This window comes from Anas acuta, chromosome 10 (genome assembly GCF_963932015.1).
Source record: "Anas acuta chromosome 10, bAnaAcu1.1, whole genome shotgun sequence".
In the NCBI taxonomy this organism is placed as follows: domain Eukaryota; kingdom Metazoa; phylum Chordata; class Aves; order Anseriformes; family Anatidae; genus Anas; species Anas acuta.
Genome location: NC_088988.1, coordinates 9402605 through 9419867, shown reverse-complemented (window position 1 = coordinate 9419867; position 17263 = coordinate 9402605). Strand labels below are relative to the sequence as shown.

Genomic DNA, 17263 nt, shown 5'->3' with positions numbered 1-17263 from the left:
TCCCGAAGCCCATCATCGGCATTGAAGACAGAGGCAAAGAAGGCGTTAAGCGTCTCTGCTTTGCCTATGTCATTGTCTGTGAGGAGACCTTCCCTATCAAGGAGCAGCCCTATGTATTCTTTAGTTCTCCTTTTTCCATTCACATATCTAAAAAAACCCTTTTTATTTTCTCTCACAGACACAGCCAGCTTCAACTCTAGGTGTGCTTTAGCCACACAAATTTTCTCCCTACAAACACGAACAGCATCCCTGTATTCTTTCCATGATACCTGGCCCTCCTTCCAGTAGCGAAACACTCTCTGTTTCCGCCTAATCTCCATTAGAATGTTCCTGGTCAGCCACGCAGGCCTCCTGCCCCACCTGCCTGACTTGCGATATTTAGGAATTGCCTGATCTTGTGCTTCTAGGAGGCATTGCTTAAAGAATGACCGGCACTGGTGGACATCGAGGCCTTCAAGAGCAGTTTCCCAGGGGACCTTGCTGACTAGTTCCCTGAGCAGCCTGAAGTCCGCTTTCCCCATATTTAGGGATGAGGTTTTGGTGGCACTTTTCCTTCTGTCACCGTAAACTCAATTTTGAACTCAACCACTTCATGGTCGCTATGACCGAGGCGGCCACCAATCACCACATCTCCCACCACACCCTCTCTGTTTTCTAGCAACAGGTCTAGGAGGGCACCTTTCCTAGTTGGCTCCGTTGAGTGGTTGAGTTTTGTGTTGCCTTTAGCACCAGTTATTAATAAAGGTAAGCATTATCTTGCCATAACTGTCTTACCATAAACAGCGTCTCTCCTCTGGTGTGGGTGCCTTAACCGTCCGTCCTTCCGCAGACTGCCAACAATGATTGTAACACAGGAGAGAAATAGCACGAGGCCGATCACTACTCCAGCCACCAGAAGGGGTGAAACAAGCAAACTGGTATCATTTCCGTTTTCACCATAGCTGGGGAATTCACTGGTTGGGCTGCTCTGGTTCAAGTGAACTTCTGCACAGCAGAGAGAGGAAGAATGCGTCAGTTGTGAAAAGAGAAATGCGGGCAGTGTGGTTATACAGATGCCCAAAGTAAAGATTTCTTCACAGCGCTAGGAGACAGCTGGAGCCAGATCCATTGTACAAATTCAGGCTTTTATGGATAACCCATTTATTAGACCGATTTCTGGAGCTGTTAATTAACTGACTATGGGGGATTCACTGAGCAATCATTCCCCTGTTATGGGGAATATCCTGCTGGAGTCAATGATGTACACTGCGTAATGGTCAATTCGCTGATTTCTGGAAAGATTCTTTGCATCATGAATTGATTGATGCTGAAAGAACCTCAGTGCGCAGGGAAGAATGATAAAATTCAAAAAATTCAATACCAAGTAGAACAAAGGAATCGGATGTTGTTACCAGGTATGACAAGACTGCAGGGTTTTGTAGAGAAAGTTTTTGGGCAAGAGTGAAACAGGAGCATGCCTGTGTAGCACAGGGCCTGTTTTAATTTGAGGGATGGGTCGGCATTACAGGAAATTGGTTTGGAGCAGACAGGGGAAGAGAGTCGTGGCTTGGAGAATAGCCCTTAAAAAAGGGGTTCTCTGACTTGCCAGATTTGGTCAACTCAAAGACTTCTCATCAGCCATTTCTGTGTGGAAAAAGGGTGAAGGTATTGAGGCAGAGAGAGATGCGAATAAGTAGGTTGCTGTTTCTTTAACTTTTCTGTATTACATATGTTTTTGCATAATCCAAGTAAAAAAGTAGCTGTATTTTGCCTACATATCTCTTAAATTTACACTAGCATGTGTTCTTCAAAGAGATAAAACTGAGCTTACACTGCTGGAAATCTGCAAAAGAACATTTTTAAGTTATCAGAAAATGTAGGAATCGCTCATTTGCCTAAGGCAGCGGAGCTATGAGTAACAAAGTTTGCACTTGGGAAGAGGAGTTGTTCTGGACCTTGCTTATGCAAAGGTTTAATGGAGTCCACTGGAGCTGTCCCACTAGGAGAATGCGTGTGATGACAATATTATTTGTTTCTACTTTTTAATTCCAAAAAAAAAAAAGAGTGCAAGAACACTTCTGGCTCCCAACCAGATGCACAGTTTCTTAGACCACGGCAAAGCATGCTGCGTAAGGATGCAAGTGTTCAGCCCGCGTGTTGGAAACCATCTGTCTCTGTTGATTGTTTCATTATCTTTACAAGACTATATTTACTTTATTTCCATCTAAGCTGCTCTTGTATTTACTAAATATAGATTTTAGTGAGTTTCAAAATAAAGATTAAAAAATTTAGTGATCTTTACAATGAATTTGAAGATAATTGTCCACCTGGAACACCTGACTAGGATGTTTTTCAGTTCTTTTGGTAATGGACTGTTTGTGATGCTCCTGACGTTAGGTGACTACTATCTGGAAGTGGCTAAGTGGTGGTCATGACACAGTGTTAAATATTTGGGTGATAAGCAGAATCAGTCCTCTGTGACAATTCACAATAGCCTCTAAAAATGTGTAGCTTACCTGCTGTGTTCTTTGGGTAGACTGCGTTGCTAATGGAAAAAAAGAGGTAAATGGTAGAATAAACGGATAAAGGATTTGGGATTTCAGTGGATAGATGGAATCCCCGCTTAAAAAAAAGGCTTTTTAGTGTTTATTTGTGCAAAAAGCTTGGGCAGGTAGTAACGGTAACCAAATTTGGACCTAGGTCTTGGAAACAAGTTGCAGTAAGCTCACATTTTCCCATCCTGTAACCCACTACAGCTCTAATTCACAGCATATGCAAAACAACAAAAAATGGAAACAACAAAAAGCCAACCCCTTCACCCCCCAAAAAACAAATCAACAAGCAAACAAAATTCCTCATGTTTGCTGCTCGGGGTGTAAGCAGCATTTGGAGTAAAACAGCATTTTATTGATGGGAGAAATAATTAATTATTAGAGATGCATATATATATATCTACCAAGACTAGTTTTCAAATAGAGCATGGTTATATTTTTATATCTGGCTATATGCCTGTTGAACAGATATATAATTTGTTTCCTGCAGAAACTGAAGTTAACAATTTTTTGCTCTTTTGCATGTTCTGTAAAGTAAATACATGCTTTTAAAAGTGCGAGTGCTTTTTACATGGATAGTTGTTAGCCGATAGTTTGTAGCAGTGTTTTCTGAGCTTTTTCCCTTTGGGACATACAACTTGGTGCCTTGCAGTCACAGTAAGTTAAAAAGAAGAGGATGGCTTCAGGCCAATATATCTCATAATTGGCTAACACTTGACATTGAGAGAACTGACTAGAAATATAAACTAAACTGAGGAATTAGCATGTAGTAGGTTGTTTTTTTCATCTTTTTTTTAGAAGCACTTGACTGTCGGCTAAGAATCTTTATGAGCAATTAAGATACACAGCCAAGAAATGTGCTGAGCTTCTACAAAGCATTGTATCAAGGAACTGACACCTCTGAAGATGAATCGAAAGCACTAGCAGATAATTTACTGGTAATTTTGGCTGACTTGTAATGATTAAAGGGAAGAATCAACTTTGTTCCTATCATGATGAGAACGTGAGCCTGAGGTATGAGGTTCCACCATACGCTACTGGGGTTGTAGTGTTCAGCTGAAGTCAAGTAGCACTGAAACGGGCTGGTGACAAATTTCCCAGCAAGTTCAGTGGGAAGAAGAAAGGCTGCAAGTAAGTGCCTACGGATCTTAGGAAACCTGGACAACTTCTCAACAGTCCTGTTAACAGGAGGCGGCTTCCTAAAGAAAATGATCTTATTTTACATTTTAGTACATTGTTTCGCTATAGAAGCCAGCTTGTGTCTGAACACGTTGACTGTTCTGGGGATTCTTCTGGTACCACGCAGTGTGAGCACTAATACTGGGTCCTGTTTTGCTTTATAGGAATGTAATGGGTTAGTAGTGACTTCAAATAGAAAGTACTCTCTTGTACTCTCCTTTTGTACTCGAGGAGTAATTTTTTCTTACAAGACAGCCCATTTATCTAGCACATTCTCAGGACTTCCTTAGCTGTTCCAAGTCTTGTCTATTTTATCTCTTGTATCTCACTCTCATGAATCTTTCTCTTTTTACGTTCTTAATCTAATAGAACCAAGTCTTTGGCAGAGACAGGTTACATTGCAATATTGCTCTTATTAGACGGAATGAATCACTCCCCTAGCCTAGCTCCTAAAACAATATGTGGTTGACAAACTTCTCTTTTGGTATTATTTTCAGTTTGACATTGTAAGCCTTCCAGATTTTGCTGTTGTGAGTAGCTGCCCTGGCTTACTACAATGGGAATCGATTAAGTGACTAATGACAACAGACCCTGCCTTCACATAAAATCTTTAGTTTTTTATTTTTTGGGGATCAAAAGATGTTCATATTACTTTGGCAAAGAATGTCTCGTACATTTTTCTTCTCTTACCCAAATACCTCTTCTTTTGATAAACCGTGTATTTCTCTACATAAAAATGCTATAGGTTTTTATTCAGAATAGAAGGACCTGTAGATTGATGTAGAGTCCGTGACTAGAACAGCAGTAGCTGAGTGCTAACCTTTTCTTTGAGGTCAGCTTTATTTTTTCAACAAAATTTCAAATTGTAAACAATGCATGCATAAATGTAAATACTTTATATCTAGTTCTCTAAATATGATTTATACTGTATGCACAAACCATTGCTTTTGTCCGGTAGGAGCTGTGTAACCTGTCATGGTGCAAATGGTGTGCATAGTGGCAAGTGCAGCTGTGAATACAATGCTAGGGACCCGTCTGGCTGAGCAAGCAATTAATGTAGTATGAACACACCAGTGGAAAATTGCCCCCACTCTCCATTTGCTGTTAGACAGTAAATGATCCATCTGCAAAATCCCTTAAACATGACATTACAATATTTTACCCAGTGATCCTGCCATCTCAGTCAGCCAGCTTTTAGACTAATTCCATGTAGCTGAGGGAGGTGCAGTACGACGGGGCTTCTGGGGTGTATGTCATCTTGTTTTTCCTCCTCATTAACCTGGCTTTGGAGGGGCACTTCTTACTCCTTTCTAACTCAGTAGTCAGTAATGTAGTTTCGGTTGGGTCAGATCTTGTCAGAATGAAAAGTCTTGGCATGCAGATGTGTCATGGGAGCTTGGTCATTCCAGATAAAGCCCTTTATCAGTAGTGGTTTTGCTTCCCAGACTGAATTTCGTACAAACGGCTCACAAGGAAGTGCTGATTCATTGTACTGGAAGGATTTTGTGTGCAGAATCATCCACCTCTACATCCCTGGCGGGCTCAATTATGCTTTGTCTGAAGACAGAATAGGTTTGGTAATTACTTGCTGAACTAGAACTGAAACACTGACAGAACAATGTTGTATTACTTGTACACCCCAGGTTAGGATAAGCTGTTCGGGGTTGATGATCTAGCTCCTCCTGTTATCTTCAACAAATCAAATCTACAGAAGCATATGGGACTGGAAATAAGTGGGAGGAAGCTCAGTAGAAGATAGTGCATAGTATGCTTTGATTTTAAATGATCACAATAAGGTATGTCGTACACCAAAGCAATTCAAAGCATGTTTCTGATTGCCTCGTTTCATTATTTTTTCTCTGGTTGGGACAGTTTTGGAATATGCAGCCTCTTTATCAAGGGGAGGAGATTGACAGATGGCAAGAAGGAGCTGAGATCCTGGTGAGGCCCACAGGTGAACTGAATTAGTGCAAGTGACGAAGATTTTGTTGATTCTGCTCTTCTGAGCAGTTCCTGTTCAAAGATGATTTAGTCTGGCCAAGGGTGACCAATTGGATTATGCACTTGCTGCTATACTGTGAAATAGGCCTCTGGCTGCAGCTGCTATCAGGCTGCCATCATGCTGCTTATTTCTGTAGCTCCCAGACAGGAGCTCACAAAATGAGTAAGGTAGGCACATTGCAAAAACAAATTGAAAAAGGTTTTGAATCAGAACCACTGGTTTTGTACAGAGCATCACTGTAGAAAGGGAGAAAGGAATATTATTGAAGTCACTGAATGCAGATGCCCCACAGGAGCTAAATCCTAAAAATAAAAAAGAACCTCTCAATTCCAAGTTATTCCTTTTGGATTATAAGGAAGGTTGGAAACTCTCACTTACGTTACATAAACACCAGGATGCCACCGACTTACAGGATTTACCTTGATTATCGGTATTACTCAAGGGCAGCTCCAGATCTAAATCTGGTCTGCATTTGATTTACATTTATACTTTGTTCCACTCATACTTTTGTACAGACAATCTGCCATTTTAAAATGGAATGGCGATTTAACAAGGTTTTATTTTTGTCTTTTGTTTAACCTTTCCAGTCCCTGGTCGTAGTGAAAACATTTCAGTTATTCCGTAAAAGCAAATGCCTATGAGAACAACTCAGTTCTGTCAGACATGATACTCGACACGTTTTCCATTAATCACTTCTGATGGATCTATGCTTTCTTCTGACTCCCTGGTAAAGAGTTGTGCTTAATGATAAAATTGGAGCCTAATGCTCCTCTTTACCCTGCCCCCTTGTCCGTTATAGAAGAGAACACCATGCTCACACTCTTGTCCTCCTTGCCTGATTCTGACCAGTTTGGATGGGGAAGAAACAAGTCATGTTCTCAAATAACTTCTTGCAAAGGTCCTACATAAGCTGTGATGGCAAATGTATTCAGGTAGGAATAACCAGGGGCTCAGAAAGAGTTAAAAACTGAGAAAGTACGGTGAGGTTGGAGCTGTCATTAAGATCTGGAAGGTGGAGAGTTGGTGAGTAATTGTAAGGAGAGGTTTTGTAGGTCTGGCTGTGGCTGTAGCAATGGCTTGTGCCAACTGTAATGAATTAGGTGGCACTGCCTTCACACTTGGATGCATTTCTTTGGGTTCTTGCCATCCTAAAGCTCTCCAGTAGTGCAGACCGTCAGGCTACAGTGCAAATTCACATCTCTGCATTTTTAGCACCAAAAGAATAAAACCTCTCAGCACACCGGTTATGTACTAATTCAACTATGGGAAGACAGCATCACTTCTTCCTATGTTACAGAGAAAGAGCAGCTAAGTCCTGCTACCTTAGGATTTTCAGTAGTTTTAGGAACAGGTGATGACACGAAGAATGGGCAAGGCTGCTGTTGGTCCTTCTGCATTTATCTTATTATCTTGCAGTTGAGCAAATAAGTGAAGACTAGAATAATCTGGAAACTGCCCCCATTATAAATCAGTTTTACAAGAGCCATATAAATTATACGGGGAAAAAAGAATTCTTGGTTCAGGAGGCCCAGGGGCATATTAAATTCTCTCTCATGCTGCTTACTGCTGTGTGCAGCTGGGGGCCCGGTCATGTTGCAGTGTTGTTTGTGTGTTTCTCTGACTCAAATGCGTAAAACTAATCTGCCTTATAAGCTGCAACTGATATTCAGCGATAACTGCATAGGTACTGCTTCAGACTTGTGGCTTGTAAAGGGCATCGTATGGTGTATGTATTCGTAGGTTAAAGATTAGTTGATATAATTAGCTCATGTATATTGTAGCTCACACTATTTCATCCACTTAACTGCTTGTGAGAGCCCATTAGCTTGCGCTTGATGGTAGCTTATCTTCTAGAACATAATAGCTATTTGACAAAGTCAAAGAATAAATATATTTTTGCTGTCAGTTGCTGCAGCTGTGACATTTAAACAGCTCCCACAACCAGACGATTCTCATTATTATTTTTAAATTTGAGGTAAAGATCTTTGTATACAAATGGTTATCTAGTCTTGCCTGATTATTGCTATTGTGGGAGGTTTTTTTAGCTTAACCCAAACCCATACTTATGCCATTAAGCAGGCAGAACCTGTAAATTTAGATTAAGTTTCTCTACAGCTAACATTGCCTTTGATCTTTCTCACTTACATATACATGTTCTAATCATAATTAAAGCCTTGTACAGATTAATAGTTTAAAAAAACAAATCCGTATTCAGAACATGAAACTGTGTGGTAGGAGCATTTCAGTTTTATCTGATGCACTCAGCTTCAAGTGAGTTTGGATCATATTTACAGGTACAAAAGCTGCCCATGACCTTGAGAAGCTCAGGCAAGGCAGAAAGGGTGGCCTTTCCTCTGAGATATCTAACTCTGCCTTTTTATCATGTCTGCTGGCTATCAGATAATGGCTTTTCTCTTCTTGCATTGACATCCTTATTATAGAGCCAGAATGAATAAGATTGGATCACCAGCAGCCTGCAAATTGGGAATGTCAGAAGCAAAGAGAATGTGGCTGCATAAGGGCTCAGAAAATAAATCTTTTCAGATGCTGTGGCTTTAGGGTATTATGTTGATGTCACAGCAGCATGTATAGGTGCTGTTTCAAATTAACAGGAAAAATCTTCCAATTTTCAGATCCATGGTCTATTTTATCAACATGATAAATACCATTGCAGTGAAACAAATCACTTTGGAGGCAAAACAGCCCACTTTGGGATGGACGATATATTTCTTCCCCTATTTTCTCATATACAAACAACTTTGAACTAATACGATTTTATAAGCAGGACCTGAAGCTATTACTTTTTTCAGAAAGTCCATATTAGTGCTTGTAAATAAGTATGATGAGAATCCCATTTTACCTATTATGGTAAAGTTACTTCCTGAGCTCAAATCCAACTTAGGCTGGTAGTGACTAGATCTGGGGTAAAAGCAGTAATTTTTATATTATGAGAATTTGTGTTATTTTGACATATAAACTTTTTATTTTGAATATATTTTTTGGGGGGGGGAGGGTGGGGAAGAGAAGCAAAATAGTATTTTTTCTTTTTATTCTGAGATGGAAAGTTTTGAAGAACTGTAGTTGGAAAATATATGTATATATATTTTTATTTTATCCCAGCAGTGTTTCTCCTTGAACTGTGATGTGGGAATTTCATGTTTTCTCTTGGGGAGGTCTGAATTATGACGTGACGTAAAGAGGTAGCCTTAGGGCAAACAACAATGTAGGGAAGATGTAGCCCAGGTAGGAAACCCAATCTAATTTGGTGGGGAGGGAGGGGTCCAAAAAGGCAAAACTTTCACAGAGAAAAGTTCAGTTCTTCACAAACTTTACTTTCCGTATTTAAGATATACTTTTTAAATTAAACCAGTTACTAATCTGACCTGCTCACGGCATCTGAAACTCTGGAATACAGCTAATAAAGAGCTGCAATAAAAGAGCTAATAAGCAGCTGCAACAGAGCTCTAAGAGTAAACTACTAACCGGGCTTCAGGAGTCCTAGCCACATTACACCATGAGTCTCCTAGAGAGCTTTTGGCTATGTGCTGCTGCTTAGTTAGGACTTATCCTATAGAAATTATCTTATTTCTTAGTCCATCCTCACCTCTAATCTTCAAGACTAATAATCTACCAGGAAAAAAAAAAAGCAGAGGAATGATTGATGTTAATAGAAAATAATGTAGAAATAGAAAATAATGTAGAAAATAATGACAACAAAAGTACTGAACTAGCTAGCTATGTAAGGCACTGGCTGCTAAGAGAGAAATCAGGTAACAGATGCTGAAATTGAAAGATCTAACTTGAAGATGTATTACTGTATGTAATATATCTCTCTGCCTTCCTTTTAAGGTGACTCTGAAATAATTAAAATGGCTTTTAGTGTTGTTAGGCAGCTCCATATGAATTATGGTGTTGATGTCCCAGAGCATACAAAGCCTACAGTAGGACTTAAGCTATCATATGTATCTGCAAAAGCTACAGCAGTATCTGCCCGCATAAATCAAGGCTTTTTCTCGTACCATTAAGAAGCTATTTCACTCACTCAGATTTTGTCAAGGACTTCTGCTTAGACAGCCACAGGAATGTCAATAATAGCAAACCAGATATTGATTCACGGGGCAGCTGCAATCACCTAGCCTCTTTGCTGCTAAAGGAGCCACGAAAATTCAAGGACACTAGAAGATGTTAAGAAATTGCATTACTCAGACATTACTATTGTAAAACCTGGGGGTTAAAATCTCTTTCCTTAAAACACAGTTGTTTACTTTAGAAGACTTGTTTAGTTAGAGGATGGGTAACTCAGAGTACAGGACTCACGATGTAGCCAGTCAATATCTAGGGGCTGCTCAGTACACATCTGGTATTCTGCCCTGTCCCGTAGTCATATTTGGCGTGCAGGGCTGAGTCAGGTTCAAGTGGGAGGGAAGACTGGCAGCCCTGAATGGCTGCAGAACATAACTTCTCCCCAGGTGAAAGGCAGCGGTGTTTCTCTGGAGTAGCACAGCACTCTGCTGCCTTCCATATATAGCTGGTTTAATAGCTTCCACATGGTTCTTTCTCATAAATAATACAATGTTGGTTCTTCTTTGAGACTTTTCCTCTTAAAAAAGGAAAAAAAAAAAGTGTGGCATTTAGGAAAGTGTGTATTTATTTATTCGCCTTCCTATATAAACCGCAGTGTTTAATGTGCACATTTTAAACATAAAATGGAGTATCCAAGGCTACTTTCAGCATAGGGTAAGTGCTGACAGCACCTAGAGTGGGTAGCTACACCTTCCTGTCTGCTGGGAAGTCCGAAGTTTTTCCCCTAATAGAAGACATATGTTAGGGGCTGATATTTACAAATGCCATCAGAAACATCTGTGTGTGCTGCACCAATTTCTCTCCAGGCAGTAAGAGATGCAGGCTGTGGTTATTTCTCCCTGTTCTTATAACTAAGCTACTTATTATTTTCAAAGAGGTTTTAAAACAGGTATTTGTAAAGAAAGCAGAAATAGCTGTGAGTATGGTTCTGCACTGCTACCGAACAAGATTGAGTGAGAAAGTAATTGAAAGAGTAAGGTTAGGACGTGAACTTTGCCTTTTGCTATGAGCACACTTTCTTAGGTTAGACTATTTAAATAATTGTATGTTATGGGGAAGTTGGTTAAATTTCAATGTACAAAAGTTTTATAGATCTTGCAATGAACAGTGTTGTGGGTTACAGTCTCTGTGACGCCCATGGAGCATGGTTGACAAAGCCTTAACTGGAATTCAGGCTGATTTTAAGCCCAGGCAGTTTTTGTAGCATTTTGAACAAATGGAACCAGAAAATGCCTCAGTCGCAGACAATGTGTGTGTCCTGCAGGGGTGGTTCTAAATAAATTTAGATGGACTACCTAAATAAAAGCATTTTTAGGGATACTGCTTGGAACAACACAGAGGAATAAAAACCTATTTCCACCTTTTTCACAGCTGTGATGTGCACATCAAAGAGATGAGCACGGTACATTTAGTTTATCAAGTAACTGATTTGATCTCTGGATGCAATTTGCTATTTCAGATGAGACAAAATGATCTTCCTTTGGCTATTAGTACATCACTGCAGGAAATCCCTCTGTTCCTATTTAAAAAAAAAAAAAGAAACAAAGATACAGGATTCTTGGTGGAGAAACTAGTATCTAGGCCGATGGGAAATCCTATAAATATGTGAGTAAATACATAGAGGAAGATATAAACAACTTCGTAATAGAAGATGAAGTTATTTCTGTTTCTGGATATCCTGATCACATGTGACTGCAGGGGGATTTTCATCTGTGTACTTGCTAACAGCCAGGACTTTCACAATTGCCTAATAATAAGTTAAGAGAATCACATGAAAACAAAACAACAAAAAACAACCCAGCACCACCACCAAAAAAAATAAAAGAAAAGAAAAAGAGCTGACCCTCTAATTCAGTTTCCTCTTATCTGCCTTAATTATTTTTATCTACAGATAAAAGCTACATTGGTGGACTCATAATAAGGCCAAGAAGCTTCATGCAGTGAGTCCAGTAAGGTGCTTCTAATCAAATTAACCCAACACACTTTTTTTTCCTTAACAAAAAGCTATATATTACATTATAGTCCTACAGTACAGGAGAATTCAGAATGTTCTTTGCTATGAGGGTGATGTGAAAAGCTCCCATCAGAATTTATAACCCTTTCAAAGAAGTCACTAAACTTAGATATGTAAATTGTATGCACCTGGTCTATGGGTAGGATTTGCATGAGATAGCTGGATGTGCTGCTGCTTCGGTTCTGGTGTGGAGGGATGAACAAATTCAGTTTTTTAGGCATGAACAATGGGATGTAAAAAACATTCAGAGATTAAAAGCAAATTGAAATTTTATATTCTTTGCTTTAGTAGATAATGATTTCTTTTTTGTGAAGAAGTTGACAGCATGAAAATAACTCCTATTTTATATGACACAGTAGAAATAGGGTTTGAGCTGTAGGAAAGTGAATGCTATTCTGAAAAAGGCTTTTTTTTATGAAAGTGATGTAGCACTGAAAGGAATAAAAGGGAGAAAACCTAGTGTGCCAGGATTCTGAGAGAAATAACAACTAGCAAAATACAGTGGGATTTATCTCTGTTGTGCTGGCCACTTTCTTATAATGACCTTGCAATTAAACATGTGGGGAAAATCCCTTCCAGCAGGAGTAGACCCACAGGCCTTGGATGGCTGGGAGAGGTGTCTTTGTTTCCGTGGGCGGGCGCTGTGGCTCCAAGGCTGCGATGTTCCCTTTTGGTCAGCGACCTCTGAGAGGGGGCACAGCCAGGGGCTCTGGGACAGAATGAAAGGCTCAACCTTGGTTAAATGAGGAGAGATACAAGTAGCCAGGTTGCTCAAATGTAATAGAAATAAGGTTAAAGAAGTGGCTATTTTCTATTGATAGCTCTTGGCCTTTAATGCATGAACTCATGATGGTTAGCATGGAGGTACAGGGGCAGATTGCAATTATTGATCAAGCTATGACCACTATACAAAATTAAAAGCTTATTTGAACCCTTGCCTTCTTAGATAACTTCTGCATTTGTATTAATTAGAGAAAAGTGCTAGAAAAGTCAACAAGGAAAACCACTGTTTAATGGAGCTACAGCTACAGCTTTATGATGTTCAGCCTGGGCTTACTGTCATACTGCATCTTGTTCTAAAGGCTGTGCTGAATATCACATAGTGCAGGGACTTTCACTTTAGATCCTCTCTCTGATCTCCCTTGTGCTGACAGCATACGATGCAAGAAATATCACGCTGTTTGGATTATGAAAATAATTGATGTATTCATATTTACTGTCTCGCTTCTTAATACTAGCCTGTTAAGTCCTTCTGGGGATGAGATCACAGATTTTTCTAAACAGCAGCTGCTCCATAGTTTCTTAAAATACCAGATTTAAGAGATGGGCCAAGGAAGACAGGGTTGATGATAAAAACAGATGGCTTCATTGCTAACAATATACCTGAGCTTGCAGGCACTGAATGCTTGTGAAGGTGTGGGTAACTTTGTTGATTCAAGAAATGCTGAGGCTGTTCAGTACGGTTCTTGGTTCTGAAAGGAAAGTCACTGCTCCAGTTCCTCACTTTTGTTACTTGGAGATAAACACCCTCTATGAAGAGGAAAGATGCAAGAAATCCTAATAATTTGAATGTTTATTCCTTCTGTTTCCCTTTATAACTGTTTGATTAATCTCAGCCAGACTGGTCCACAATTTTATCCACCTCCTACAGGTTCCAACCCGGCAGAAAAAAAAATGCCTTTATATATATTACAACTAAGGAGAGGGAAATCCTTTCTTGCCCAAACAGAAGAGGCTGCCTGGAGCTGCTGTGGAAGTCAATGAGACCAGCTGCTGTCTTGCCCTCTCTTTTGGGAAGTGTGGCTGGGTACAGGCTGTTGGGAACTAGATGTTGCCGTGCCTGTAGCACCCCGGCTACTGTGGTGACGAGTACTGTGGTGCTGCATGCTGTTAAGTACAAGCATTTTGTGTGCGTGTGGAACCTGAGCAACAAGTGCAGCTCCACTATTTGAGTGTTTGGTAACGTGGCAGCTCTCCGTAATGAACTGCTCGTACCACTTGTTCAGGATTAGCTTCTCCTTCGTGTCTGCCCACAGTACAAACATCTGTGCACGTGGTGCGCCAAGAACAGACATTATATGTTTGATTACTAGTGTTCAAGCATGCCCATAGACACAGAAAACTGCTTAGAAGAAAGTCAGTTAACAAGTACTGAATAATAAATATCTATCCATTGTCATTTCACAGAAGTCTGTGCATTGAATTCTTTGCAGTTGTGGCACTAATAAATTGTTCAAAATCTGGTTAGCGTTCTTAGTGCAGGGTTGTCAACATTATTACCTGAGAAGAATGACCTTTACTTCTTGTTGGAAATCTGGATAAAAGCTAAAACCAATATTGTTCCCTGAATGTAAGGGAGCACGGGGACTGTACAGCACTGGGTTGTTACCAGCAGACCGAAGTTTTTCCTGGGGAAAGAAACACACGGCCGTGTCGCTGGGTGTGCCGCAGGGCTCAGAGGCTGCCTTAGAAGCATGAGCTGCCTTGTCACAGAAAGCAGTCCCAGCGGCAGTGTGCAGTTTTGGCTAAGAGGCCTGGGGAGAAAGGAGTGGGTTGCAGCCCTGGGCCCCATCAGGACGCATGTAACATTTGTACAGAACTTATTTCTGTGGTAGGGACGTGGCGACGTTTGTGATGGATGTCTCTGAATTAATGGAATACTTCACTAGTCTTATGTACTCCGCAAACACTGTCCTTTGGGTTCTTACTTAATTTAATATGACTACATCAAACCCGTGCCTGCCTCCTACAAGTGTATATGCATATATTTTCACAAATAGTTGCTGTGTTACAATCCCAAATCAAGATTAATATGAAATCAGTTTGTCTGATGTCAGCCTTAATCTTAACTTTCACTTATCATCCTTTAATGAAGAGCTCTTCTCAGTTTCATTGGCAATATCTGCAGATGAAATTAAGCTTTATTCACTGCAGTTTAGCAGACTGAAACAAGTTTTTCATGTCTCTAACTCAGTAGGAGAGATGCTGACTTTAAGACATGTTCCATTTCCGTTTGGTGAATGCTGCTTCATTTATCATTCATAAGTGCAGAGGAGAATTAAGGAGGCTTCCTGCCCAGCCCCTTCCTTTCCAACTTGGATGAAATAACTGCTCCAGGGAGCAGAATTATCCTCGTATAACTGATGCTGCAGGTGCACCACTTTGGTAAGGACCATGTGGCCGGGCATTTTGTGGTTCCCTCTGTAACAGGGCCCATGGCTTTTGGTGGGTTACAGAAGGAAGTTCCTTGGACCCACTTTGTGTAGTATTAGCTACCTATTAGGATAAAATAGCAGCCTGCACATTGGGAGGACACCATACTTGCTGGACTTTGCAGTGCAATGGACAGCTATAGGCCTGGAAATCTACTGCCTGTATATCCAAGGTGTTTTTTGTACCCTGGTAGAAAAGACAGTGTATCGGGAACTTGGTTGGCTAAATGCCTTTTCAAAGGAAAGGCGTGGTATTAGTGTTAAAAGGTGGCATGTTGCCCAACTCAAAGTCCTTACAATGCCAGTATCTCTCATGAGGCAAAGAAGTCAGTTTCTCAAGCACCAAACAATAAGCTAAATGTGCAGTTTCAGCATATCCAGACTGTGACCCTTTTTTTTGTCTTGTTCAGTCATGAAATCCCATGCTGACCTCTATTAGTACAAGTATGATCCAATTCTGTCAGAAGGACACTTCATTGTGTGCCTCCTGAAAGGGCCAGAAACGATCAAATTGCATTGCAGTCTTCTGAGGACAGATGGTTGTGCTGAGGCTGAGGATGCACGCACCGCTAAATTGGAGTGGCGTGGAGCTTTAGCTGGAGGTTTTGTAAGTCAACAACCACAAGGGCAGCCCCTTGACTCTGCTCTTCCTTGAATTGACTTGTGATTTACATTAAACCTTATCAACGTTTACTGTGGCGTACGATCTGCGTTCTGTGCTGTCATGTTCTAATCCTGCATGTTTTTCCTGCACTTTCTGTGATCTTTGGAAGAAGGATGAGTTACCAGCACAATGTTTAGTTGAGCGAAGGATTTAAGTATGATTAATATTACATGGGTTAAGATGGAAAATAGAAGAAAAAATGAGAGACAGTGGGAACTTTTTTTTCCTCATTTTCCTTTCTTCTGCAGTGGGGGTTACTGTGTTATTTATTCTACATGCTGAAAGTATAGTACTTATGTCAGTTAGATTTTTCTTATTTAGCTTTATATTATTTAAAACCTAGGAAACACAAGTAACATTCCTCTACTGTATTTCTGTATTTTGTTTTTTATCCTGATGATATTTCCCTCTTACGGTCAACAAAAGTTTGACCTATGAGACATAGCTCTGTCTCATTCATTCATTTTCATCTTCAGGTAAACTTTCTGTCCTTGTTAGCTCATGTCCTATGGAATATGTCCAGAACAGGGATTTTATAGTACTCAGCACTGGCTTTACAAAGAGTAAACCCCAGTGTAATACTCAGGGCAAGAATATGTCTGGAGCCCAACCAAAGCTTGTGGAGTAACCTCATTGTATCTTAATGAAGCGATGAATGTCTTGTATTTTCATGGACTGACCTCTTGTTTCTCTATCAATTATGGACTTGTACATATCCCTGCTGTGCTCTCTATGTAGTGTACACACGCTATATTCCTAGCCTTGAGAATCAGGATTCCTGAATCAGACTATGTGTGAAAACCAGCTAGCTAACAAGCACAGGGATACAAATTTTATTCTCATGGCATTAAAGTTTGAAGGAAGAGAAATGCATTTCTGCATTGCTGACACTGAGCCAACAGTTTCAGTCTGAGAACAATTTTATTTGTAATCCCCTGCTAAATGCAAATAAGTTCTGTGTCTCTTTCTTCTGGAGATTGCTTCCCTGAGTCAGTGGAGTTCATTTACATTTTGGTGACATCCACAAGAATTTTGCCAACACAGCTTATTACTGCAAACATTGCGTCAGTTCTGACATTTTTCTTTCCCGGGAGAATCCCCAGTGTGTTACTGTTCTTAGCAGCAGACTTGGGGCTTCATGAGCAGAGGCACACAGAAGCCACACCAGCCTTACCCATTCTGTCCTGCACCTGGCAGAGCACATCCCCGAGGTCCCACTGCAACATTTTATGGCCATGGTGTGAAGCACCTTGGAAGAGGGAACTGAGCAGATAAAAACCTTCCCCATGCCACTTTGCTCCTAGAAGCAGAATCAGCACCCTGACCTTGCTCCTAGAGACCCAGGCTCAGTCCCCGTGCCTGCTGCACAAACACCTGTGTCAGCACACCCAGGGTCACCAGGCTGCGCTGTTGGGGCACACCAAACACCCGGGGTGTCTTTCCTCTGCTCTCGCAACCAGAGGTTTTGCTCTCAAACTGCAGCCCTGCTCATTCAGGCTTTCGGGATCTTCACAATTTGAACGTAACCTGAATCTTCAGGTTAGATTTTTTACATTTTTTTTTTATTTGCATCTTCAT

At 40.5% G+C, this 17263-nt stretch overlaps 1 protein-coding gene across 1 annotated transcript in view; it reads right to left on the bottom strand.

The window, feature by feature from the left end:
- Nucleotides 1–17263, bottom strand: part of BEAN1 (brain expressed associated with NEDD4 1) — a 54821-nt gene that overhangs the window by 19047 nt on the left and 18511 nt on the right. The window contains exon 4 of the mRNA XM_068693733.1: nt 775–984. Coding sequence (XP_068549834.1) covers nt 775–984 — 210 coding nt within the window. The remainder of the gene's footprint in view (nt 1–774; nt 985–17263) is intronic.